Source organism: Seriola aureovittata, chromosome 5, assembly GCF_021018895.1.
Source record: "Seriola aureovittata isolate HTS-2021-v1 ecotype China chromosome 5, ASM2101889v1, whole genome shotgun sequence".
NCBI lineage: Eukaryota > Metazoa > Chordata > Actinopteri > Carangiformes > Carangidae > Seriola > Seriola aureovittata.
Window position 1 is genome coordinate 23,414,969 of NC_079368.1, and position 25,375 is coordinate 23,440,343.

The following is a 25,375-nucleotide window of genomic DNA, read 5'->3' on the forward strand; positions in this document are numbered from 1 at the left end:
CCATTTATGTCACTGAGGGTATAAAAATACCTCTCTATGTAATGCAACACAGTATGGACTTACCAATTTTCACTAATACTTAAAGTATTTTGAGGGCTGTACTTTTGTAGTAATTAGATTTTGAACAGAAATGCACCAGTATGCGGACAGGCTATGGTCAAGTATTATTTTTAATGTTCGGACAAATGCACAACTGGCGTTTTTGTCTGGGTTGTAATGTTGTAATTGCAACATTTCCGACAGCACCTGAAGGCAGCATTGGTGTGGTGGGAGAGGCTGGTTTGTTGACTGACTTCGGCTGCGCTGTACCTGCCACTGGCGAACTAGCTAGCAACCTTGTCAGAGTTCTAGCCATTCAGTTTAACGAGATGTCAATAATGTAACTTTCGTCGTACCTGTAGCCACATGTTCTGGCACAAGATGATGATCGCCTGCAGATGAATTCCGTGTTATCGGACAATTTTTTGTAACCGAGCACGACGTGGTTTTAGTTAGCGTTAGCTTAAGTTACAAGATTGACAAGATAGACGGCTAAAGTTCCTCCGGAGAGAGAGATGGGTAACGCTAGGCTGACCAGAGGTAGCTTATGTAGCAGGTTAGCCAGCTGAGTGCGACATGGAAATAAGAATATTTCCATATGGATTTCGACCATAAATAAACTGTTATCTCTTCGTGCAGGTGTTTGAGTACTGATCTTAAAGGACTGAGCAGCAGTGTCCGGCTGTAGCCGTCAAACTCTCGCTCGTCCTGGCCGCTGCGCTGGCCTAGGAGGCTAGCAGCAAGCTAGCCGCACGTCTGGCTCATCTACCAAAGTAAGTCTTTACACTACCTAATAATTCACCGACAGCTTTATCCAATTTCTTTTTTCAACGTTTAAAACGTAAACTCGTAGCGTTAGTTAGCCAAGTTGCTGAAATACATTTGCATACTCTGCTTACATGATAGTTAACTTACATAGGTGGGTGTGTGAGGGTGCTAGCGTTAAGTTAATCTATTGAAGCTATAGCTAATGGTAGCACACAAGATCATGGCCTGGATGAGTTTGTTCTTCAGCTAAGTTTCTAATATTTGTCCGGATCTAACTGTTGATTTGGGATTTTGCTACTTGACATAGCAACCTTTGGGTGAACTTTACAAAACAACAGACATCGTCCAGAAAACAAGGCATTCCTCCCTTTCAGTTCTGGCATTCTTATTGTCTGTGTAGATTGTCCATTCAGTTATAAAACTCATGAAGTAGGTCATGTGAAGATTTAATATAGTGATGCTGCAGAAAGTCGGAAGTATTGATATTTTAGAGCTTCATGGTGAACAGTCAGTGTAAATCCTTGACTAAATTGATATGACTGTATGAGATTGTATGGCCAGTCATCCTTGGGTCAGGATTTTGCAGAATTTAACGAAATGTATTAAATTTCACGAATGTCAAAGCTGCCGTATTTTCTTTTTCCTCTTTCTGTGGGAAATGTTATTACATCAGACTGCATGCTCCATGCTTCAGTGTACTGTTTCTTTGCTTACTGACCATTATTCATACAAGGGCTGAATTTAGTAATTCGTTAAAGGAGTAGTTGATTGACATAAAATTCACCAACAGCAATTATGATGATCAACTGACAGTTTACATACTAAGTAAATAAACTGTTTTCTTCAATTGTAAGGATTTGTTGCTTTTCAGTTTAATTTTGTTGTGAATTGAATCTCTTTTTGCAAATTACTCTGAAAAATTGTAACGTTTTTAGTCACTACTTATAGACTGACTATTTATAGATTATAACAGTACTTGATGAATAATCGATCATGAAAATAATCACACCTGCTTGTGAAGTTTTTGTGTTTAGATGTTCTACAACTTTTGAATCAAGGTGAATAAGCTTTTTTTGAACACAGACCAATAGTCAATATTTAGAAGTGACGCCATAGAAACCTGCACTACTTCAGACATGCCGTAGTCCTGTTGGTGGCTTCTTTCATTAGTATCCGTCTAGTACAAATACTCACTTTTTGAGGAACCGCTTGCTCATTGCAGATTTGCAATTGTGTCTTATTTGTCTCTAAAATGATTGACCATAGTGTATATGTAGTGCTTTGCAATTTTTCTTATATCCCTCTCCTGATTTACTGTCTCAGAATTGCTTCATAAGTTCCCTTTTCTAAATTATGCAATTTTCACACGCATAAGTAAATTTTTCCCTCAAGAAATGAATTACACCCACTGTGATTCACACATGGCGGAGTGATTAGTTTTTATTTCAACATAGCTGAACTCCTCCTTATTGTGTTAGCTCTAATCGGCCAAAAAGAGCTCATATTAGTAATTCAAGGGTAATTACATTTTTAATGCTAAAAAAAAAAAACATTGAAAAGTTTTAGTAATCATTAGAACTAGTTTGTTATGCTGTTGATAAGCTACATATAAAAAATGAGAATGGAACCCCAGCATCTATGAATGCTAGGTTATGATTGTGGGAGAAATAAAACATCCTTAATTCAGCTCCCAGCTTGATATAATACTGTCTTTGAGTTAAAGGGAGATGGGGTTAACTGAATAGCAGCTGTTTGAAAGAGGTATTCTGCTTTGCCTCTGCAGAGTGCAAAAAGTGTTTACATCTCACAGTAAGGATTGTATGTAGTGAGAATAATATATTTGAAACTTGGTTAACACTAAACTGCTATCAAAATATGCTGTGCAGCAGGGCTAAAAATCTCAATATCCCATTTGCAGTGAAACTTCTGAGTGTGTTTGATAACTCTCACTGCAAGTAGCCTATTTTTGAATTAGATTTACAGATTTTATAACCTTTTTCCAGACAATGGTCCCTTTGTACTGCAGCTTTATGTAATGCTTGAATTTTGATAACAGTTGTGCCCATGTTCCCTGATTATGATGTTAAATTCATCACACTTTGCTGAGAAAAAGAAGCCGTCCTTACTTCTGCTGACATTTTCTTTTAACTGATTGAAGGTTGCGTGTCGTTGAGGGACTCCCTGCCAGCCATGGACACTGTGACAGACACATGCCCCGCGGTGCATCAAAATGGAAATGCCCATCGGGAGTTTCCAGACACAAGACCAGCCGCTGCTGTTCTGAGGCTTCATTTCTACCACAGCAGCCAGGGAGCAGCTGACTGCAGCTTACTCAGCTACCCACCTGGGGACTATGTGGCTGAAGAGCTGTGTATAGATGCAGCCAAGGCGTGCAGTGAGTACTCAAAGCTCTACAAGCCTGCATAAAGCACCCTCATTCATGTGTTTTGCTGTAACTCAGGGCATAGGTCCCAAGATAAGGTTATCAAGAGGCCACAGTGGAACATCAGCAAAAAAATCGTTGGCTTGTTCAATCATCTCCATGCTTTGTTTACAGTCTAACTTTCTTTACTCTGTTTAAGGATAAGCAAAAATGTGATAGCCTTGGTTTTTTTGTTTGTTTGTTTGTTTGTTTGTTTTGCATAGGTACAATTTAAGAGTTAATAAAAATATGATGCAACTAATACATAGAGCAGGGCCGTGAGGTCGGGGGAGGGCTTGGCAAGACTAACCTGCATGTTGTTGGAATCGCACATTATGTGTTTGATGATAAACAAAACATAGCTGACATTTTAGATAATCTTAATTGACCTTCTGTTCACCTGTGTTGGTACTAGAAACAGATAGCTTTCAAATGTGTGTCCTGAGGCATAATGTAATACAGTAAGTGCTCCTCAGCCCTGAAGTAACACAATTTCCACAGGTATACTGTAGTTTATTTGTGCACTTCATTTTATAGTAATAAACAAAGAAAATGTATTTCGGATCAAGCTAGTAACACACAGTATAGACGAGCTGTATTGTTTTAAAGATCATGTTATATATAATCAAATGGAGTGTTAGTTCACAGAACATAATGTGGTTTCTCATTCTTTGTCTGCTTTAGGTATATCACCTCTGTACTGCAGCCTTTTTGGTCTCTTCAGAGAGCGAGATTGCTTGTGGTTTTCACCAAACCACATCTTCCAGCTTGATGAATCGGCTTCAGAAGATGTGTTTTTCAGAATAAGGTTGCATTATTTTCCCTCTGTGTTGTCTCTTCAGCATCTTCTCCAGATTAAAAGTCAAATATCCATGTGACTTGATACATTTTCCTTATCACCGTTTACTACAGGTACTACTTCCCTGGCTGGTTCAGTGGTGGGGCATCGCGGGCATACCGATATGGCGTCGCCAAGGGGTCAGAAAGCCCTGTCCTCGATGACTTTGTAATGTCATACCTCTTCTCTCAGGTAAGCACCTCAGCATATAGCCACCCTCCTTATTACATATAATGGTTAGAAATTAGAGCTTAATATGCAGGAACAGTTTAACAAAAATATTGAAGAGCATTTTGTAGATGTTTGTTCGTACGTTGCCTTGCAGCCTAGTATTCTAGATTAGGCATCAGAAAACAAGCAGCTCATATCCTTGACATGTCCAGTGATATCAGTTTTGTGAGCTTGCAAGTTAGGTCACGTCTCAAAATTTCATTTTTTAAAGTATTGCCCAGGGACACTGATAAAGATAGAGAAGTATCAAACTATAAAACAAGAGAGCTGGCACTTTTAGTGAGTGCAGTTATTGCTCTTACGTGAGGACGAACTCAGTTTTTGGGAACAATTTTGCACCTTGTGGGCCAAAATCCGCACTTTGGCTTCATTCCAAGGCTTTTTCTGTGCTGAAGGTCTGAAAGTTCATAGCAGCCTCAGAGCAGAGCCATTGTCCTAAAATATCATGGTTTGCTGTTAAGTTCCTGTCCTTGTCTGAAACAATTAAGTCTGCCACACAAAGTATTGAAGAGGTGCAGTCAGGATGCCAGTAAGGCTTGATTACTGACATGGCAAAGCAGGAAGTTATTCTAGCCCCTCAAGACTTGGCAAATGCACAGATTTCCTTTTGGAATTTGACCAAACACTAATATTTGGGAGGATTACACACTACATTAGCACAATATCCACTATGATGATAAGGGTCTCAGTGTTTCCTCTAGGATTTTTTTCAGCAGTGGGGGCATGCTATGGGGGGGGGGGGGGGGGGGGGGGTAGAGTCAGTGGCAAAGTTTGCACCCAGGCTCATCTCTCTCCCCTGCACCTTCACCCAGCTCTCCCGCTGCTCTGCTCTCCTCCACTTTGTTTAACAACTCCTCCCTGTCTAATGTTACTTGTCTAATAAGATTACATTAAAAGTGTGAGTAACGTAACACTAACAGCGTTATATAGTTTACACTCACATCACATCTGATCAAGTGTGAACATTAAAATACTATTTTTTACCTAACCATCATCATTTACGAGTCAGTAAAAGGCTTATGATGCTACCTGACTAGCGTCTTCTTCATCTGTTGTCTTTCTCTTCTTAGAGAAGTATCTGAACAAGCTCATCTGAAAAGGCAGTCAGCAGTTAATACATAATGACGTGTAGATATTAGCTTAATGCTATCAATTAGTTTACCCAAGTTAGCGTCACTGAGTTGGCTAATAAGTCTACCTTTTCTCCGGTAATTCGCTGCCTTATTCCTCACGACTACACTTCTCTGACTCTCACCTGATGCCTGACGTGATGTCACTTTCAAGGCCGCGCTCTCGCGAGTAATTAACTCCAATAGGATCCCCCAACCACCCCACTCCCTCCCTCCCCTCCACCCGCTGTTACGCTCATCATCACACAGGCTGTGCTGTGAAGGTGGAGAGATGTGGCGGTGGTGCATTTGCGACAATAAAAAAAAAATTTAAAAAAATAAAAGAAATTTGAAGGCGTGGCGGCTATGATTTAGCAGTGGCGGGCCGCCACTGCTAAATGAATGTAGAGGAAACACTGGGTCTTAAAAGAGGCCCTGCATTGAGGCCATTTCATGGAGGGGGGCCCTCTACAGTGTCCATGTTCATGGTAATTAAGAAAGATGTCACCCAGTGCAACGGTGTGCCTCATTTATGATTTTTTAACAGTTTAATGACATCAATCAAGGTCTTTCACACAAAGGAATCCAGCTAGCGTTGGCTACACAGGCAATACTTGTTAAAATCAATTCTTTGTTGGTTTTGTCCTTTTCATGCATTTTTTTGACAGTCAGAAAAATATATCATATCACCAGACCTATCCATTAAGGTTCCTGACATTTTTATTGCGCAAACTGCACCATCCAAAAATGTCAGCTGCTCAACATGTTATATTACTAGTGTTGATTATTAGGGGTGACATGGGTTCACGGGGGGGTCAGTATGGGCCCATTTAGCATTTTTTCCCTAAGGCCCACCAGGAGGTTAAGCTGGTCATGGAGGTCACAGTACTACGACTTTATTAAAGTCTTAGAGGTTGCCAAGTCTGAAAACTGAAAGCTTTACCTGCGAAGGGTTAGGAGACCAAACTCATTTCCCTCTGGTTTTGTGTGCTTGAATTGAGTACATTTTCAGTTCGCTCTCTCTCTGTTGGCAGTTTGAGTATTTGTTCTTGCATTTTTGGTCAAAGGAAAACAGAGTTGTAACAGTGAAATGTCTCCGTAGGACAGGTGGAAAAAATACAATAGAGGCTGTTTCAGATCTGTTGTCATAAACCTAAGGGCCCTGAGTCAAGAAATGCTTTATGTTAACCACAGTGCAAAAAAAAAGAGGTTTGTAGTAAAGGTGAATCCAGGTAACTTAAGCCAGTAATATGACTGGAGCTGACCTCTTAGTGAACTAAAGGATTATGTGGAATTATGCCTGTGGAAATCTGCCCCCGGTGGCTTGGGAAAAGCCTAAAAGGGAGAAGGGAAGCACATCTGCGGGGGTCATTTGAGGGTGTAGCACATTGTGTATTTGCCGCCATTAAGCCATTACACATGCTCGCATTCACTTCGGACAGATGTTGTGTTTTGCTTTGTGAAGGATATGTTTCATTCTCACAGTCTAATCTAGAGCTGAGCTTCTGTGTTTGTGATAAAGAAAGGCTATTATGACTTGGAAGGGGAAGTGTGTCTCTGCATTCACCTGCTGGATTTTCCAATGTTATCTTGTAGTTCTGGTCTGTTTAGTTTTCACACTGATTTATTACAATAAAAACAAGAGTTGTAGCCATGATGTCAGATGAGCTGACAGGAGGCTCATTCATTGGTCAGTCACTGACAGCAAGTCATGTTGTACTAAATTGTTGTCTTGTGGTTATGACAAGCTCATAGTCGTTGTATATGAGCTTCTGTCACAAATAACAAGGGAAAATAGAATCAGAGAATGGACTTGGACATGGTGAAGCTCTGATTAGTAGATAAATAAATTTGTGTAACATTTGAATTCTTCAGGTGTCACACGCGTCACGTTCTGTTCTGTGGCCAGGCTTCTTTCCATGAACTCAATAAACCATCTGCACCACAATTTATTCAGAAGCCAACGCAGAGACACCTTTGTGCCGTTGTTGGGCCATGCCATGATTCAGATAGCAGCAGGGAACATAGCCTAAAACTGTTGGATTGATACAAACTCTTTCACACACACACACACACACACACAAACACAGACACACGGAATACAGACTTTGGTAGTTCACATGTGAGCAGGTGAGGAAGTGTGAGGAATCTGAACACACCTGCACACTTTATATGCCATCAGATCTGTTCACCAGTAGTCCCTAACAGCCACTGTGTTACTCTCGTCTCTGTGTGCAGTGGAGGAATGACTTTGTGAATGGCTTGGTGAAGATCCCCAACTCCCATGAGACTCAGGAAGAGTGCCTCGGTATGGCTGTACTCGACATGACAAGGACAGCCAAGGAAAGACAGATGTCGCCACTGGACATCTACCACACTATAAGGTACAAGTGAAACACAAAGGCTGCTTTTGAGCAGATGTGACACAAGTAGCGGCTAAGCACTATGTGATGTAATGGAGCCAAATACAAAACCTTGTTTTCAGCATTGATGCCAACACAATGTCTTTTTGGATACTATAAGGACTAATAAATTGACTTTTTTTTTTCTACAGAACTTTTTTTGGTTCATTGACCAAAACAAAACTAACTTGAAACACAACATTGACTAATCTTGAATTTTGCCTAAATAAAATTATCTTCAAATCAGGAAAAATTGGATCAGACAGTAAGTAAATAAGCATTCAGTGTCAGCTCTAACAACCTGAGAGTTTTTGATTCCCTTTATTATGAACATAATTTTCTTTTCCTATTTCACTAATGAAAAATGCACAAGTGAGCAACTTTTCTATTCAACCTTATAATATGTTCATGGCATCTTGCTGTATGTTTCACACAAAACAACACCTTATTATATGCAAACACAACATTCAAAAATAAGAGTGACACCAATATCTACATAATAATATATTTGTAATGGATTTTACAACATCTGGCTTTATGCTGATAACAAAAATCTACTGAATCTCCTCCAGCTACAAGTCCTTCTTGCCAAAGGACATGAGAGCTCAGATCCAGGACCGCAACTTCTTGACACGAAAGCGAATCCGCTTCCGCTTCAAGCGCTTCATCCAGCAGTTCAGTCAGTGTCGGACCACAGCGCGCGACCTCAAGCTTAAGTACCTCATTAGCATGGAGTCCCTGGAGAAGGCCTTCTACACGGAGACTTTCCAGGTCAGAGAACCGTCCAGCGGGCAGCTCATCATCCTGGTGGCGGCAGACACTGGCATCCAGTGGTGTCGAGAGAAGCTGAAAGATTCTGACCAGGTTTGTGCTGTTCTTCTTTTCTTTTTTTTTTGCCATTTTTTTCAGCTGTAATTTACTTAACATGCTTTAACAGACTTTTATACAGAGCAGTATAAAATGAGTGAAACACAGGAAGGAAACCACTACTTCCCAGTGTTGATGTCAGAACTCCACAACGCTGAAATGCCACCCAAAAGAACAAGGAAATAAAAACTGTATTGCATCCCAAAGCATGAGCAGTGTTTCAGAATAAACTACATATGCCGCATTATTTATAATGAGTGACTATGACAGTATACGTTTGAATGTTTCTAAAATATTTTTGGATCACAATGGAGTTCTGTCGCTTGGAGGAATGAGATATATCAACCTATATCTTTTTTTCTTTTTTTTTTTTTTTTTAAATATATGAAGTGATAAGCTATTGTTATTCTGTTTGGCCAGGAGCTGCAGACCCTGTGTGACTTCCCTGATGTTACTGACATCAGCATCAAACAGGCCAGCAAGGAGGGTGCTGCAGAGAGTCGGGTGGTCACCATCAACAAGCAAGATGGCAAGAATCTGGTAATTTCACTTTTCAAACCCCTTTCCGTCCGCTGTTTTCACCAGAGCAAACACTGTGAAGCATTTACTTTCCTCCCCTGCTTTTTCATGCAGAGAACAGAAAAAAATATAATATGGTGTAAAATCCACAGTTTGGTTGGTTTACACCATCTTGTCTGAACAGGATCCTGCTGATGTGCTCTGTTGTGGTTTTTCATACATTTCAGGAGCTGGAGTTTCCCAGTTTATCTGAAGCGCTCTCCTTTGTGTCCCTCGTTGACGGCTACTATCGGCTGACTACAGACGCACATCACTACCTTTGTAAAGAAGTGGCACCTCCGAGGCTTGTGGAGGCCATCTCTTCTCATTGCCATGGCCCGATTTCGTACGTGAAGAACCTCAAAGCTTGATTTGTATTTGAATGCAACCCATCTCTAATCCTAAACTTGAAATATTATGCTAATCTGTGGCGCCTCCACTGCCTCACTCGAGTGTCAAGATAACAGATGACTCCTCAGATGTGTGGCCACATTACCTAATTTTTTCAAAACTGACAAACCAACTCACTCATCCGTCCCACAGAGGTTAGCTGGGCACAAAATTAAGTGCAAATGGGAACAGCCGCAAATGATGTTCTCTGCGTTCCTCACACTTGTACTTATGCTGCTTCGAGTGCTGAAATGCACCAGTCACCTTTGTATTGGCAGTAGTTAAACTTTCCACATTGGTGTTTAGTACAGAATTCTACGGGAGGAGAATGCTAAAACAGCTTCAGTTGTTCGTGGCATGTATTTCACAATATTTTGGAAGAATTCCTTTGAGTTTCTGGTTCATGTTGACATGATTGCATCACATAATTTCACAGATTTGTCAGCAGCACATTCATGCTGCAACTCTCAATTTCTTTTTATTTTGTTTATTTATTTAATTTTTTGTTGTTGTTGCAGAATGGAGTTTGCCATCAACCAGCTTCAGAAGTGTGGAAACAAGCGGGGCCTTTACATTTTGAGATGTAGCCCTAAAGACTTCAACAAGTATTTTCTGACTTTCCCTGTTGAGGTAGGTAACACTGTCCTGCAGTAGTGGGCACATTTCACCATAATAACAATAATAATGATTATAGACTTTATTTGTGTAGCACCTTTCTTGGGGTTAACTCTAAGTGCTTAACAATAAAGAAATCACATGCAGGTTGTATTTTCTTCAGTAACGGTTTAATGATAGTTGTTTTGAAGGTGTCCAGGAAAGTTTTTGTTTGAAAAGATGTATAGACTTGAAACACTGTTGAACACCCGCTTAAAAAATACTGTAGGTACAGGGTCAATACATGAGATGGAGCAGTTATACTCAGTGACAGTCCACTGTAATACAGGTGAATTTTCCCATTTTTATATATATATATATATATTTTTACAAGGTTTACTGAGGTCATCTGTTTTTGTATCAGCAGCAATACTGGCTCTGTTATTGAAGAACAATGCAAGTTGTTCACATTTTGATGCAGAGAACTGTGGAGGGGTGGGGGCAGTGTCGAGCAGCTGATCAGTAGTGGAGGTTGATATTCCAATCTGTTCTTGCTAGACAGATTGCTTTGTTATAGGCAGCCACAGCTTCTTTGTATTTATTACAATGAACTGTGTGCCTAGTGTTCCTCTATCCATCCACTGCCCGACAGATTCACTTAATTTCATTAACACATACTGTTTAACCGTGGGGAGATTCTGTCAGTCGACCTCTTTTTTAACCTTTTGTGGAGCAGCGGTATTTAAAGCAGATGACAAGGCACTGTTGAAATTTTCAACTGTCATTTAAAGAGCAGTCACAACTGCATGGTACAAAGGATCTTATAATATTGGGGAATTCTGCGTTAACATCTGTTCAACTAAAAAATTCCCTTCTAGTCTTTAAGATTAGGTTGGCATCAAAAAACACACAAAAACAGGTAATTTCTCTACTGAAACATTGTCAATGTTGAACCCTGTTTTCACTGTGTGGGTCTAGAATGTTACCATGCTGGTGAGTGGCTTCATACATGTTGAATGAGTTGAAAGCTACACCGTGAATTCACAGGCTTTAGAGTCATTGTTTTTATTGATTTGTATATTCAAGTCTCCACTCAGGATTCATTTTTAATATCTAGTAATACCATTGGAGATCAGCTCTGAGAATCCCTGTAGAAATAGCGATGAATATCTCGTTGGCCCATACAATGTAATGATGAGCACTGATAATTCTGCTTTGAGCTCGAGCAAGATATTCAGATGCTATAGATTTAGCCAGGTCAATGTCATTACACACAAACAGTGCAGAGAAAATGGCTGCAGTTCTGCTATGTTTTGTCTGACTGTCTGATAACATTTTCAGTTTGAAGGACAAGCCTCTATCATTGTTGCTGCACCAGTGGCCAGGTTTCAACTAAAAACATACAATGCAAATTCTCGTCAATTGTCAGATTATTAACCAAAAGGATTTGTTGACCCGTTACCGGCTCATTTCGTCTCTAGGGATTCTGTGGCAGGAAAGGAGACTGGCTTTGGCTGAACACTGACAAATTTTAAGAAACGTACCAAATGATTTGTTATCGCTACAGTGTGTTTGATAATGCTAACCGGCTGTTTTAGATCACCGGTATGTTTAAGGAAGCGACTTGGGGTCTGTCTCAGTGATGATGTCTGTGGTTATTGCTATTGCAGTTCATCAGTTTGACTGAGCTTCAGCAGGCAGGGAAGGGAGTCACTGGGTCCTCGATTGGAACAGAGATATCCTCTGAACGCTTTGGGTGATGTAAAGCAGAGGATCAGGCAGTCTGCCTGTGTGCATTGTCCTTCATGCTTATCCACACGTTTTTGTTTGGGTATGGCATCCCAAGAGCATGACGTAGGTTGGCACTGAGTCGCCTGGATCCACTGATGTTTGGATGAACCCCACCAGGTTTAAAGTGGTCTTCATACTTCCAAAAGATACTGAAATTGTCAATAAACAATAAACAAACATGCAAGTGACAGTCACTCAGTTTCTCTAGTAGTATCGAATAGTCTTTTTTTCAGGATCTCTGAGCCAATTCTCCTTTGCAGAATGTCAAAAGGCCCAGTGTGGATGATAAGCCTCATATTACTTGAATGTGTAGAGAGAATAACTGGCAGCAACCCTGTTAGCTCCCTGTCAGACAGCCACATACCAGAAAGACTACCTTGTACCATTCGTGTTTAATAAGCTTTCAAACTGGACTCCCTGGCTTATAATTCATCTTGTCACCTGTGACATAGCAGCATGTCTACTGCAACACTGCAGCCTGAGATTTTTGATCCAGTGTTAATGTCGTTCTTAAGGATCTGAAAAGGATTCTGTGCCAACTTTCAGTTTTAAATACTCTGCACTGCAGACACATTTTGGTCACAATGGTTCAATGCAAAGTTACATCTAAAGGCTACAACTAAAGTAATGCATTCTCTTCTTGTTTTAATCCTCAGTGTTTTCATTGTAAAATTGAAATCTTCATCTGTGGTTCTCCCTCTTGAATAACTAGTGATTCACTCTCTGAAACTTGACTTATATCCATTTCTACTTCTCTGTCCCAGGTGTATGACACTGTAGAATACAAGCACTGCCAGATAACCAGGTCTGCCAGCGGGGAGTTTAACCTCAGTGGAGCCAAAAGAAACTTCAGTAGCCTGCAGGAGCTACTCAGCTGCTACCAAAAGGAAACTGTGCGCTCTGACAGTGTCATTTTCCAGTTCAGCAAGTGCTGTCCACCTAAAGCCAAAGGTAAGGCTAACAGAATCTCGATTTGTCCAGTGTGTGTTTTTGAGAGATTAGTAGACATTAGCAGAGTCTATGACTGGATGCAAGCATGCATGGAACATGTTCAGTATCCTAAGATGCAGACTATTTATATACACACCGGGCTGCTCTATTGAATGTGTGTATGGGGATCTCCTACCAGTTTACAGACATGGTAATTGAACTGGGATGATCAGCTGGTGTCCATAGGCCTCCAGCTCTGTGAGTTTTAGATGCTGCAAGACAGGATTTAGGACTCCTGACAAGAAACTTTGTCTCCATACAACAAATCAACTGCCCTGCATTAGTTAAGGCTTATCTAGTGCAGCCCAGTTTGATGCTTACTGTTGTCTTATTCTGTGTTCTTATAACTGGTTTAATATAAGAATGTGTTCTTGTCTTTCCACCATCAGAAAAGTCCTGCCTGCTTGTGTGCAGGTGCAACAAGGGCTCAGAAGTGCCTCTATCTCCATCACTACATCGACACAACATCAGTCAAATGGTGTTTCACAAGATCAGGAAAGAAGATCTGGAATTTGTAAGCTTAGTTTGCATTTTCAGGATTAATCATGTCTCCATCTCCTCGTGTATGTCACAATATCATTGTGCGGCACTATTATTTTACTCCATCATCATTTTGCCCACAAGTCAAACTCTGACTTCATTAAGTTAATCACCTGTTAAGGGTTAGAATTTAATGCTTATGATTCCTGAATTGAACCTGCGATTATGTTCTTCCTGTCAGATGGAGAGTCTTGGTCAAGGGACATTTACAAAGATCTTCAAAGGGGTCCGCAAGGAGCTGGGAGACTACGGACTCGTGCACCACACAGAAGCTGTCATGAAAGTGCTTGATCATGCCCACAGGAATTACTCTGAGGTGTGTGGCTTTAAAGCTGTGCTAAAAGTCGTCTTTGCGGGAACACTGACTGGGCTCAGTTCTTACAGCCACTAATTGGTTATCGGTTAAAAAAAAAAAAGAAATACAAAAAGTAAACAATACTGAAGGTTAAAAACTGCAGTGTGTTCATCATGCTACTTTAGGTTGGAAGAGGTTTTGAGGTCCTTTTAGATGCCATTCAACTCATGCTAAGTCCACTGATTCCCAACCAAGGGTTTAACTACCCCAGGGGGTACTTGTGCATTTACCTGTAAAAACTGAGTAACTCAACTGATTTAAAAGAAGTTAAAATATGTATTTAAAGTGCTGGATAAATGGCTGAAATGTCCAGTTTTTTAAATCATTTTATATATTGATTGAACATGATAGGTGGTATCAGTGAAGTAAATTAAGCTCATCTGATATGGTCATGGCCTTATGTCCGACAAGAACAGGTTGAGAGAGGTTACATTTTCTGTAATTCAGTCCCAGGTGAATCACAGGAGCATATTTTTTTTTTTTCTGACATGGGCTCATAAATAATTTGGTTTTATGACTTTGTCTTGTCCTGCAGTCTTTCTTTGAAGCTGCCAGCATGATGAGTCAGTTGTCCCATAAGCACCTGATCCTTAACTACGGCGTGTGTGTCTGCGGAGAAGAGAGTAAGTCTGCATCTCTCAACTTGTCATGCAACAAGCATACTGTATGTCCTCAAATGCCCGCACGGTAACACTGACGAATGAGCTTGGTCTAATGATATCAAGACTCTACCATGCTCTGCTATAATCTTGACTGGCCTCTTTGAGCCTGAGGCATGGTGGGCTGTTCTTAGAAGGATTACTATACCCCGCCCCAGAAACTCTTTCACCTGCCACGCTCTCTCATGCACATGTCTGCATTGCTCAGACTGATAAAGTGGAAACACTGATATTGTTTTAAAGGAAAATATTCACCTGAATCATCTCAACAACTATTGACAAAGTAACCTGCATGACTGGTCCTTTTTTCTTGTTTGGGAGGGGATTACTTTTATTTGAATGGACTACTAAAAAATGTAAAGGTGTGTAAAACCTCAAGAGTAAACACTTCACTGTTTGATTTACAGTGAGTAATCCGTTGTAGAGGAATAAAGTTTGCCACTCCTGACCAACAAGACACAGTTTTGAATATAATTAACTGAGTGTACCTCAGCATTTTTCTATCTTTACTGTTCTTTTTAAGTTAAAAAGTGGGAAAATGCCACAATGCTGGAAGTTACTGACACCAAATCACAAACTTAATTAGACCATCTAAAAGTGAACTGTATCCCTGTCATTTTGTCAAGTGTCATCGAGAGACACTTAATTCCTGCTCTCTCCCTGCAAGTGGCTTTGGTTAACACCATTTGCAAAGTGGATCATCAGGGTAATAGCATCGAATGACATGAAGTGAAGAGGTTTAAAACTTGGGTTGTGATCGCAACATCCTGAGTTGATTTTAAATAAGAAAAAAAAATGCTTTCATTTCTTATAGACATTATGGTGCAGGAGTATGTGAAGTTTGGCTCACTGGATACCTACTTGAAGAAGAACAAAAACTCTATAAACATCCTGTGGAAGCTTGAAGTGGCAAAGCAGCTGGCCTGGGCCATGAACTTCATGGTATGTACATATAATGTCCGATTTAATGCATTTACCAGCCGTTCACCAAGTATTGAGAATGAAAATTTTGAGTGATTGTTTTCTCAGTGTAGGTAAGAGACTGATAGCTCCCTCCTTTTCTGTACCTGCAGGAAGAGAAGCATCTTGTCCACGGGAACGTGTGTGCTAAAAATGTTCTTCTGATCAGAGAGGAGGACCGGAGGGCTGGGAACCCCCCCTTTATCAAACTTAGTGACCCTGGCATCAGCATAACTGTCCTACCCAAAGAAAGTGAGTTGGTCTATTCTCAACATAACTGTAATACACCTCTTTAATCAACAGAGGGCAGTATGTTCCTATTTAACAAGGCTATGATGGCAGTGAGATGGTACCATCTTAAATCCACATTGCATTGGATTGCTTCATTGTTTATGGTGTTTTGTTACAGAAAACACAGGTACAACTGATCTGTAAGACATTGGTATATGCTATTAAAGTAAAGAAAATGAGTTTAGTTTAATAGGAATTGATTCTTTTTTTATTACTAGATGCAGAGTGATGCATTATAGAGTGCAAGAAGTGCACTTAATTACAGCATAAAACTAAACTGAATCAATTAAAATCTTGTCTGAAAATGTCAGTGCTGTAATTAAATCAAGTCTTTACTAACAGTGGTGGTTTAAATGTTTTTGTTTGTGCTCAGTCCTGATTGAGAGGATCCCTTGGGTTTCCCCTGAATGTATCGAGGACCCTGCCAACCTCAGCCTGGCTGCAGACAAGTGGAGCTTTGGCACCACGCTATGGGAGATCTGCAGTGGTGGGGAGAAACCTCTATCAACACTGGACAACTCTAAGGTAGGGCTGGGTGGTTTGACCTAAAACATAGACTATCAAGGTATATGTTTAATATCAGATGGTAACAATATTGTGCATATCATGGTATATGATTTTTTTTTTCCTATGTTTTGTTTAAAATGAGGCACAAGATGCAGTAGGGTTGAGAATTTCTCTGTATCTCAAAATTCTGTTCCAGTTTAATGACATTTATTTGCTGATTCCGTTCGCTGTATTTTAATACCTTATCTCCATTGCTTTTGTGACTGTATGACCATTCACAATGACATCATGATTAATATATACCTCATAGAAACAGGTCGTCATATTTTCGAACATTGTCAGCTGATTGCTTGAGGCTTCTCTGTTTGCTACAACAACAGGTTGTAAATTTTTTTCACTTCTGGTTGGAAACACACCTTGTGAATTTGGGTTTTAGTTGTTTAGCTGCAATATGTTGTCCTGATGTGACTTGGCTTGCACTCATCTTCTTCTTCTTTTCAATTTGGTTCAAAATAAAATCCAAACTGTGTCATTTTTACTTACATGGAAAATCCATAAAGACAGTTCAGTCTCAACAAGATTTAATGTATTTAGATGCTTTATATCTGCTTCATATCATATGCAGAATGTGAAAATACAGAAGACTGTATTTGAAATGTCTCATAGAAAACCCTGTTCTACGAGGACCGCCATCAGCTTCCTGCACCGAAGTGGACCGAACTGGCTAATCTGATTACCAGCTGCATGGACTACGAGCCCACATTCAGGCCAACATTTCGGGCCATCATCCGTGACCTCCACAGCCTCTTCACACCAGGTCGGTGTATATCCCCTCGCCAGCTGGGCCAGCCAAAAGGCCCCTAATGGTGTCACAACAGGGAATTTAGGTCACACCAATGTTGAATCTCAAGTGTCCTAACACATACATCCTTTGACCCCCCCGCTCACATTTATCATTGTGTCCTCAGTAACATGGCCTCAGCTCAGTCTCAGCTCCTGTTTTGATGAGGTCATAATTAGCTGATAATGGAAATGAGACAAGGAATGGAGCAGGGATAGTGTTCCTCAGCATTTTGCGAATGTTTTTGTCCTACAGGGTAGATTTGAAAAGTTTAAACTCTGTGTGTATAATGATAAGTCCTAACCTGTCCCAGACACCAGAAACAGGGATACAAATGCTGAAAAGGTTTCAGGGTCAAATTTATCCTGTTTGAAAATGTTATTGATATTATATTGATTCATTTCTGAGCTGTTGCATTATCTCTCATGTACATGTTTTTTTTTTTTGTTTTGTTTTGTTTTTTTTTGTTTTGTTTTGTTTTGTTTTTTTTGTTGTCTTTTGTGTCCCCAGACTATGAGTTGATCGTTGACAGTGACATCCTGCCAAACAGGACTGTGGGCTCCGCCTGGTCCACTGGGGGCTTTGAGAATCAGGAGCCAGCTCAGTTTGAAGAGAGACACCTCATATTCTTACAGCAGTTGGGCAAGGTATAAAGAAACTGTGCTTTTCAGAGCAACTTTACCCTCATGTTAATATACTCAGACTTTGTGACCCCTTTTCCTCTTGTAGTACCTTTTTGTTTGACATGTAATGATATTTTAGTCTTTTTAATACATGCATTACATTTATTATTGACACCAAATCCCAACCATCAGTTTCTGACATGTTGAATTTATAACGTTTATTGAGGCGAATGTGGATTCAGTGAAGTTAGGTTTTTCACATTATTTATTTAAAGGGTATGAGGGGTTGGTAGCTTAGATTGTCATAGGATTTTCATTTGATAGACAATTAACTTTGATGCTAAAATTTTCTTAGTGTCATGTCACATTATTTGTCAGCCTGTCTAGTTATCTAGCTAGCCATTTACTAGTCAGCAGATATAGTATTGTAAGTCCATGAAAATTCAAAAACATACTAAGTGCACACTTTCGGCTGGTGCACTGCAGAAGAGTTGTGCAATGCATTTTAGGACTTGCATTGAAGCTCACGGTGCTCTGTACCTCGCTGTGTGCATTGTCAAAGTAAGAAAACACTCTTGAGAAAAAATGACAGCTTACAGAAGTTGGTCTTCTGTTTCAGGGAAACTTTGGCAGCGTGGAGATGTGTCGGTATGACCCACTGCAGGACAACACTGGGGAGGTCGTGGCTGTGAAGAAACTACAGCACAGCACTGCAGAGCACATACGAGACTTTGAGCGCGAGATCGAGATCCTGAAATCTCTGCAGCATGAGAACATCGTCAAGTACAAAGGCGTATGCTACAGTGCAGGTACAGTTCACGGTTATTTTAATAACTTTGCTCTAGTACCTATATGTTACTACCTATGTTAGTTAATGCAAAACCTGTTACACACATTCCCCGGGATGCACATTCGCCAGTTTCCATACAGATTTACCAATTGGACTAATAACTTCTACATATATAGAATTTTTAACATCGATACACTTAACTCTACTAAATAACTAGTCTAGCCGTATCAGAGGGAAACTTATCTAGTGATTAAAACATAACCAGTGATTTCATACAATATATCTAAATACATGTATCTAAATTCACCGTGTAATTACTATAATGTCAAACGTTTATTGTGTGTTTTAAATTGTAGCGATAGGAAAATTAAGACCTATTAAGCTTTGGAGCTTCCTTTCATTTTCTGCCCCAAAAATATTTAAGAGTGACATCTGGAAGCTTGTAAAATTTATAGCAGGCGTTAAAGCCTGGGGAGAAGGCATTACAGCTCTTTGCCAATAATTGAATCTGATATGTCAGCAGTTAAAGTCCAAGAAGTCTGTGTGTTACTATTAAAAGTACAACATGTTGGCTCAGAAATGCTGTATTAAATATAAATCTTAAAGTAAACTGATAAATACATTGTCCAAAAAGCCGACATATAAAAAATAAGTGTAGTTCAGGCTCAGTGTTCACTGCGGGCTCATGTGTTTTAACCTCATGGTTGATGTTTATATAACATTTCATATCAGCCGCAATGTGATGTGATTGGAGATCGATGATTCAAAGAAAGATTCTTTCTTCTCACACCACTAAAGTGGCTATTTTATACTTGTAAATACTATACTTATACTACAAAACCTTCAACAGTCTCAGTGAAGCACCAGCCACATTTGAAGTCACAGGCTCTGACACAATGTATTGAATCAGTGAGCTTCACAGGAGTGAGATAGGCATCGGAGCTTCTGTAATATCTGCCCATCTCTACTGGACATTCAGCAAACTGGGCTTTATTGTATTCATATGAAACAAGTTCATTTTGGTATCACTCGCCACAGCATCAACCTTAATATATATACATTATATACATACAAAATATACAAACTTTTATGGCTGTTAAGTGCATTTGGTGAATAATTTCTTTTGTGTGTTTTTTGACTCCCTTCAGGACGAAGAAATCTCCGCCTCATTATGGAATATCTGCCTTTTGGAAGTCTGCGAGATTACCTCATGAAAAACAAGGAAAGGATCGATCACAAGAAGCTTGTGCACTACACTTCTCAGATCTGCAAGGTACAGCCCTTTGGCCAGTTTTGTAACATGCTTTCTGGAGCTACTGCTGCAAAAATAAAAAATAAAAATGTTTTTTTGTTCCGTGTTCACAGGGTATGGAGTACCTGTCGAGTAAGCGGTATATCCACAGAGACCTGGCAACAAGAAATATCCTAGTGGAGAGTGAGCTGAGGGTGAAGATTGGAGATTTTGGCCTCACCAAAGTTCTGCCTCAGGACAAAGAGTACTACATGGTCAAAGAGCCAGGAGAGAGCCCCATATTCTGGTCAGACTGTTTTCTCTGGAATGTTTTGTTCTCTCTGACAAAGAAGTCTTTACAATCCTCATAATGCTGTACCACGAGCTGATACTTAGGATTTCTTTAATTTAAGAAATTCTTTTGCAGAGTTTTGCAGGATTTTAATTGAACTTTTCCTGTTTTTGCTAACCAATCATTTGTCAATAGAAATTCCTGTTAGGAATTTGTTGGCATTCCTAACCTGTTATCTGTTTGGTTTCACTGTGATGCCTGACGTAGTGTTGAAGTCATCTTGTGAACTTGCAACTGTTTTGCAGGTATGCTCCTGAGTCGTTGACTGAGAGCAAATTCTCTGTGGCGTCAGATGTCTGGAGCTTTGGAGTGGTGCTTTATGAGCTCTTCACCCACAGCGACAAGATCTGTAGCCCTCCTGCAGTAAGTCATAACACACTCACGTGTGCATGCACTGGCTTTTTTCACTGCGTTTTCAGCTTCATTCATGTTCACTGCTGAGTGTAGGGAACAGTATGAAAATGGACAAATATTAAATGTGATGTGCAGATGTAGAGACAGTTCCCAAAGCTATTCACCCAGTACCTCACGAGGTCCTACTAACTCAGAGTTACAGTTTGAGTTATTGTAATACAGAAGATCCCATTTTAATTTAAGAAAACAGGGTAACTGACATGACACTGTGGCATGTCATTGTTGCAGGTCCTCCTCCACCTCTTTCCCCACATTACCTTTGTGTCTCTGAACTTTTTATGCCTGGCGACAGCAAGGGCCAGAGACATTATGTTTGGTGTTGTCTGTACATCTGCATGTCTGTCTCATTCTCATGAACGTGATATCTCAGAAACGCCTTGACGCAAAGGTCAACTTCACTGTGACATCATAATGTTCTGCAAAATTACTTCTGACCATTATTCAACACTGTAACTCAGTAAGGAGAGATTATGACCATATTTCCTGCAACTTGGCTCCTTGGCGAAGGCGTCCAACCGCAAGGTGGTAATTCTAGTGCTATCAATTAAAGGCAGAAAAAGGAATATAGTGGTAGATCTCTCTAGAGATATATCTCTGTTTGATTCTTTAAAAACACTCGGACATTTCTTTGAGATTGAAGGATTTAAAACATTTGAATCTCTTAAAGCTCAGTATCACTTATCAAATAAGAAATTTTACAAATACAAGTTAGACATGATGTGTACAAGAAAAGCAAAAGTGCCAAAGCGCTAAAATTTACAAATGCTGTTTTTTGGACCATAGAGAGCACAAACACTTTCTATCAAAAATGTATATTGTGATATTTAGTTTGAACCTGGACAAACTTGCATGGTTAAGAACATTTTGGTGTGCACTGCTCAAGTGAGTGATAGATAATGATAAGATCCTGATCTTGTATCTCAATATGTAATAGATTTAAAGAGTTACAATATAATATTCTGAATAATATTTATATTTCCCCATATATTTATAATGAGTAAAAAACTAAAATTTCACCAAATTGTCCCAAATGTAGAACTCGTGTAGGTACTTGGCTTTATTGTCTGTGGAAGTGCAACAAAATTCAGATGTTCTGGAGGGCAGTAGGTGTAAACAGACAGTACAGTTTATTTCTGAGGTTGTGACTTTGGAAGGACAAGAATATTACATCGATGGAAGGAGGGGTTTTTCTGCGAAAGTGGAAGAAACCATTAGAATCTCTTGGAGTCAAATATAATTACGGGACTTAAGTGGAACATAATTGTGGTCACATGTGAACTGGGAGAACTGAATCCATCTACCAAGAGACAATTATTTTTTTCTTTCTTAAAACCCTGGCATGTGCACACTTGTAAATTGTCTGAAGCTTTCTCTAGAACCGCTCATCTAAAAACTTCACAGTGGACACTGCTCTTCCTTGCGTCCTCAGCAGTACACCTGAAAAGTTTCAAGTCGAGAGCCGTTGTTGAGAAAATCAAAATACAGACACAGAGATTCTTATTTTATAGTTAAATGTAGAAACATGTCAGAAGCAAATAAATTGACGTCGAAGAACAGGCCCGTCAACCTGTCAGCGTCTTGCAGATAATTTGCGTGTTTGACAGTGATTCATGTTCTGTAAAAAGAACAAACAAACCCTGACATTTGAACCCTCCGAACGTTGCAGGGGAAGTGTTTTCCTCCCTCCTCTGCCTGAACAATCATACCTCAGGGCATGAACTGAATGAGTTAAACCAAGGCCCTCTCTTCTGCGCTGACAGCTTACAGCGTCTGGGTGTATGCTGTTGATATTCTGAGCAGAGAGCCAGCTGAGCCAGAAGTCCTGCATAATTACACATTAAACATACACACTTCTCCATGCTATATCTGGCATGTCATTTGCCATGTTGACTGTAGTAGCATTTCTCTGCTCAGGTTACGCCACATTTTTGACTTTGTCTCAGTAATAACAGATTTATCACTTGTGTTGTTAATACTAGTACATTCACTTTGACCATTGACCTGTTGAGAGTATAAGTCATTTTTATTATCTGTAAGGATCTTGTTTTTAATCTGTTTTTGTCTTGGTTGTCATCATTCTCCTCCCCAGGTTTTTATGTCTATGATGGGGAACGACAAGCAGGGACAGTTGATCGTCTATCACCTCATTGAACTCCTTAAATCAGGCAGCAGGCTGCCTCAGCCTCTGGGCTGTCCCTCAGAGGTAAGCACATGTACTGCTGCTTTCTCTCTGAAGAGACTCATTTATCACACATGTGTACTCTTACGCAGTGTACACACGTATACTTGTATTCGTATACACACACTCACACCTGTATGTCAGTGTATACTCAGTACTCACACATATACACATTTGTATGAGTGTATTTTATACACTTGTTTGGTTAGCTGTTTTCATATCCTTTTAATTGGCTACCTGGAAACAGGACTGCAAATTTGATTCAGCTAGAAGCCCCATATGCAGTGTTATACATTGCATTTCCTCTCCTTATCTAATAATGTTTATCCACATAATATAAATTAATCAAAATAAATAGGTAAAATTTGATGCTAACAGTTGAATGTAACACAAAAATGTGTCATATTCCCCTAATGTAGACCTTTCATGTTTTCTCCATTCTGAAAAAGAACAGTCTTTCCCTGTGGTGTAAAATAACTACAGCTCAACCAGTTTTGCAAACATAAACAGTTTGCATGATATTCTGACAGTTTTCAAACCTCCAATAGCAATGCATAAAGACAAATTTATTCCTGGTCAAAATTCTGCCATTTTCCTTAAAACACATGGGTGTGTTACTCAAGCCAGCCTTCCTGGATCATATTTTATCTTTTCACCAGTGCCTGAAGCAAAACCATCGCACTTTTTATTATAGTGCCATTTTCAGTGTGAACGCCCTGATTACCTGTCATTCCCATCAAGAGTAATTGACATATACTGACTTATGCTCATCTCTGGAATTAATTAAAAAAAAAAAAATCAAGCCTCTTGGAGTTGGGCTTGGGCAGTTTAAGGATATTACAACAGTCCAGACAACAACAATACTTGATTGAAACCCGTCCATGACAGCCTCAGAGTTGTAAACATGACTCAGGAATTTCTGAAGGCTGCTACATTTGCCAAAAGAACTATAGCAAAGTCACCATCACTGGCAGCTACGTTAAAATAAAATCTAATATAATCTCTAATACATTTGATTCAGCAAATTTAAAATGTAACTTAACTTTTAACTAACCACTCCAAATATGAAACCCAGCAAAAATACCAGATTTAAGCTGTTTAATCTGTCTGATTACAGGGCTACCAGTCAGGTTTTCCTTGTGTGTGACATTGCATGAATGCAGTATAAACTCTTTGTCCTGTCTCTCAGATACATGAGGTCATGGAGGAGTGCTGGGACAACGACCCCAGCCTGCGTCCTTCTTTCAAGGAACTTGCCCTTCGCATCGACCTGTTCAGGGACAGTAAGGAGTTTTAAAATCACCCAAAGTGCCCCCGCTCCTCTTCAGCCGTGACGCTCTTAACATTGTTACTGTCCTGTTTGTGGCAAAGGGACAAAAAGGCCAAAACGAGGTCCTTCTCCTGCTGAGTGCCAGAGCAGTTTGTGATTGGTGATTGGTGGTTCAAAACCAGGACCAGCTCAAAAACTACTGCCAAGGTGCCTTTAAGCAAGGCACACAACCCCCCTTTTTCTACAGTGGAGCGGCTTAGTGGCCAGCAGAGGAAAATGGAGGATTGGATGCGTCGAACTGTTGAAGGTGATGTTGCTGAAAGAGAGCAAAAGTGTTTGGTCAAACATCCTGGATAAAGTTTTAAAAGAAGAGTTTGTAGAGACTGTGATTAGACTAACGCCAGGCCTGAAGCTAGAGATGCTTGTGTTGAACAAGATCTCTGTGTGTGTGTATGTGTGTGTGTGTGTGTGTGTGTGTGTGTTTGTGCGTGTGTGCGTGCGTGCGCGCGCGAGTGTGAGTGAGGGAGTGAGAGAGAAGAGTGTGTGTGTGTTTTGTCCTTACAAACAGCTAGCAGGGCTAGCTCTCGCCACCCCTTTTTCCCTCACCTGAAGAGAAATGGATTAGTAAAGCTGAGTGTTTTCTATGTATGTGTGTATATATCTACAATATATTTGTGTACATATGTCCAGAAAAATTTTATAATTTTATAAAAATGAAAATATAGTAAATACTATATTTGAACTGCCAGAAAAGTGTCAGTGTAAATGAAGTCCATACAAAGTTGATTTAAAAATCTAATATTGTTTTATGTTTTCATTGTGAGAGGTGGTTTGAAAATTAAAGAACAGTTTAATTGACCAGCGTTATCTGTTAAGCATATTCTTGTGGTCCTTCGCTTTGAAGCTCCTTGTTTTTTTCCACAGTTTAAATTAATGTGTATGGCTTAAGGTCCAAACTCTTGTAGTATCTTAGTCTGACATTCTTAAGAGTCGACTCACTAGTATTTGAGTTCTTTGAAGGTGACACAGATGTGTGCACCTTAAGCTATAATCCACATAACGCTTTAGTGTCAGAGAAACCATTTGATCATTGTAACCCTTATAGGCACTGATCCTGTAATATGTACTGACTAGACCTCATTATGTAACTGCAGTAAGAGCCGTGACTAGGGAGAGGGGGCTTAAGGGCTTTCCACCAAGTGTCTTGACTTCACATTTACAGGAAAGTAATAAATACTCGTATACTAAGTTAAATTTTGAGGTATTTGCAACTTAATGTTATTTTAAATTTAGTATATTTAGTGTAAAGTAAGAAGTCAAAATTATTTGATAACTTAAACTCAATTAACTTAAGTTTAGAATAT

The 25,375-nt window shown here is 39.8% G+C and overlaps 1 protein-coding gene across 2 annotated transcripts; it reads left to right on the top strand.

Moving 5' to 3' along the window:
• Positions 1 to 284: 284 nt before the first annotated feature.
• jak2b (Janus kinase 2b) lies at positions 285 to 24,870 on the top strand. 2 transcript variants are annotated; one of them, XM_056375545.1, is made up of 25 exons: positions 285 to 595; positions 679 to 812; positions 2,966 to 3,202; positions 3,914 to 4,037; positions 4,142 to 4,259; positions 7,646 to 7,791; positions 8,382 to 8,673; positions 9,097 to 9,216; positions 9,423 to 9,580; positions 10,143 to 10,254; positions 12,774 to 12,960; positions 13,389 to 13,513; positions 13,721 to 13,855; positions 14,430 to 14,517; positions 15,368 to 15,495; positions 15,627 to 15,765; positions 16,178 to 16,329; positions 16,978 to 17,128; positions 17,663 to 17,799; positions 18,395 to 18,584; positions 19,714 to 19,838; positions 19,931 to 20,103; positions 20,394 to 20,511; positions 22,652 to 22,765; positions 23,931 to 24,870. In XM_056375545.1, exons 3-25 carry the CDS (start codon positions 2,998 to 3,000, stop codon positions 24,036 to 24,038), a joined length of 3,345 nt encoding a protein of 1,114 aa, XP_056231520.1. In that variant the 5' UTR covers positions 285 to 595; positions 679 to 812; positions 2,966 to 2,997; the 3' UTR covers positions 24,039 to 24,870. The 2 variants fall into 2 exon arrangements, with proteins under 2 accessions (XP_056231520.1, XP_056231521.1); XM_056375546.1 differs by having other exon boundaries at positions 285 to 579.
• Positions 24,871 to 25,375: the final 505 nt, after the last annotated feature.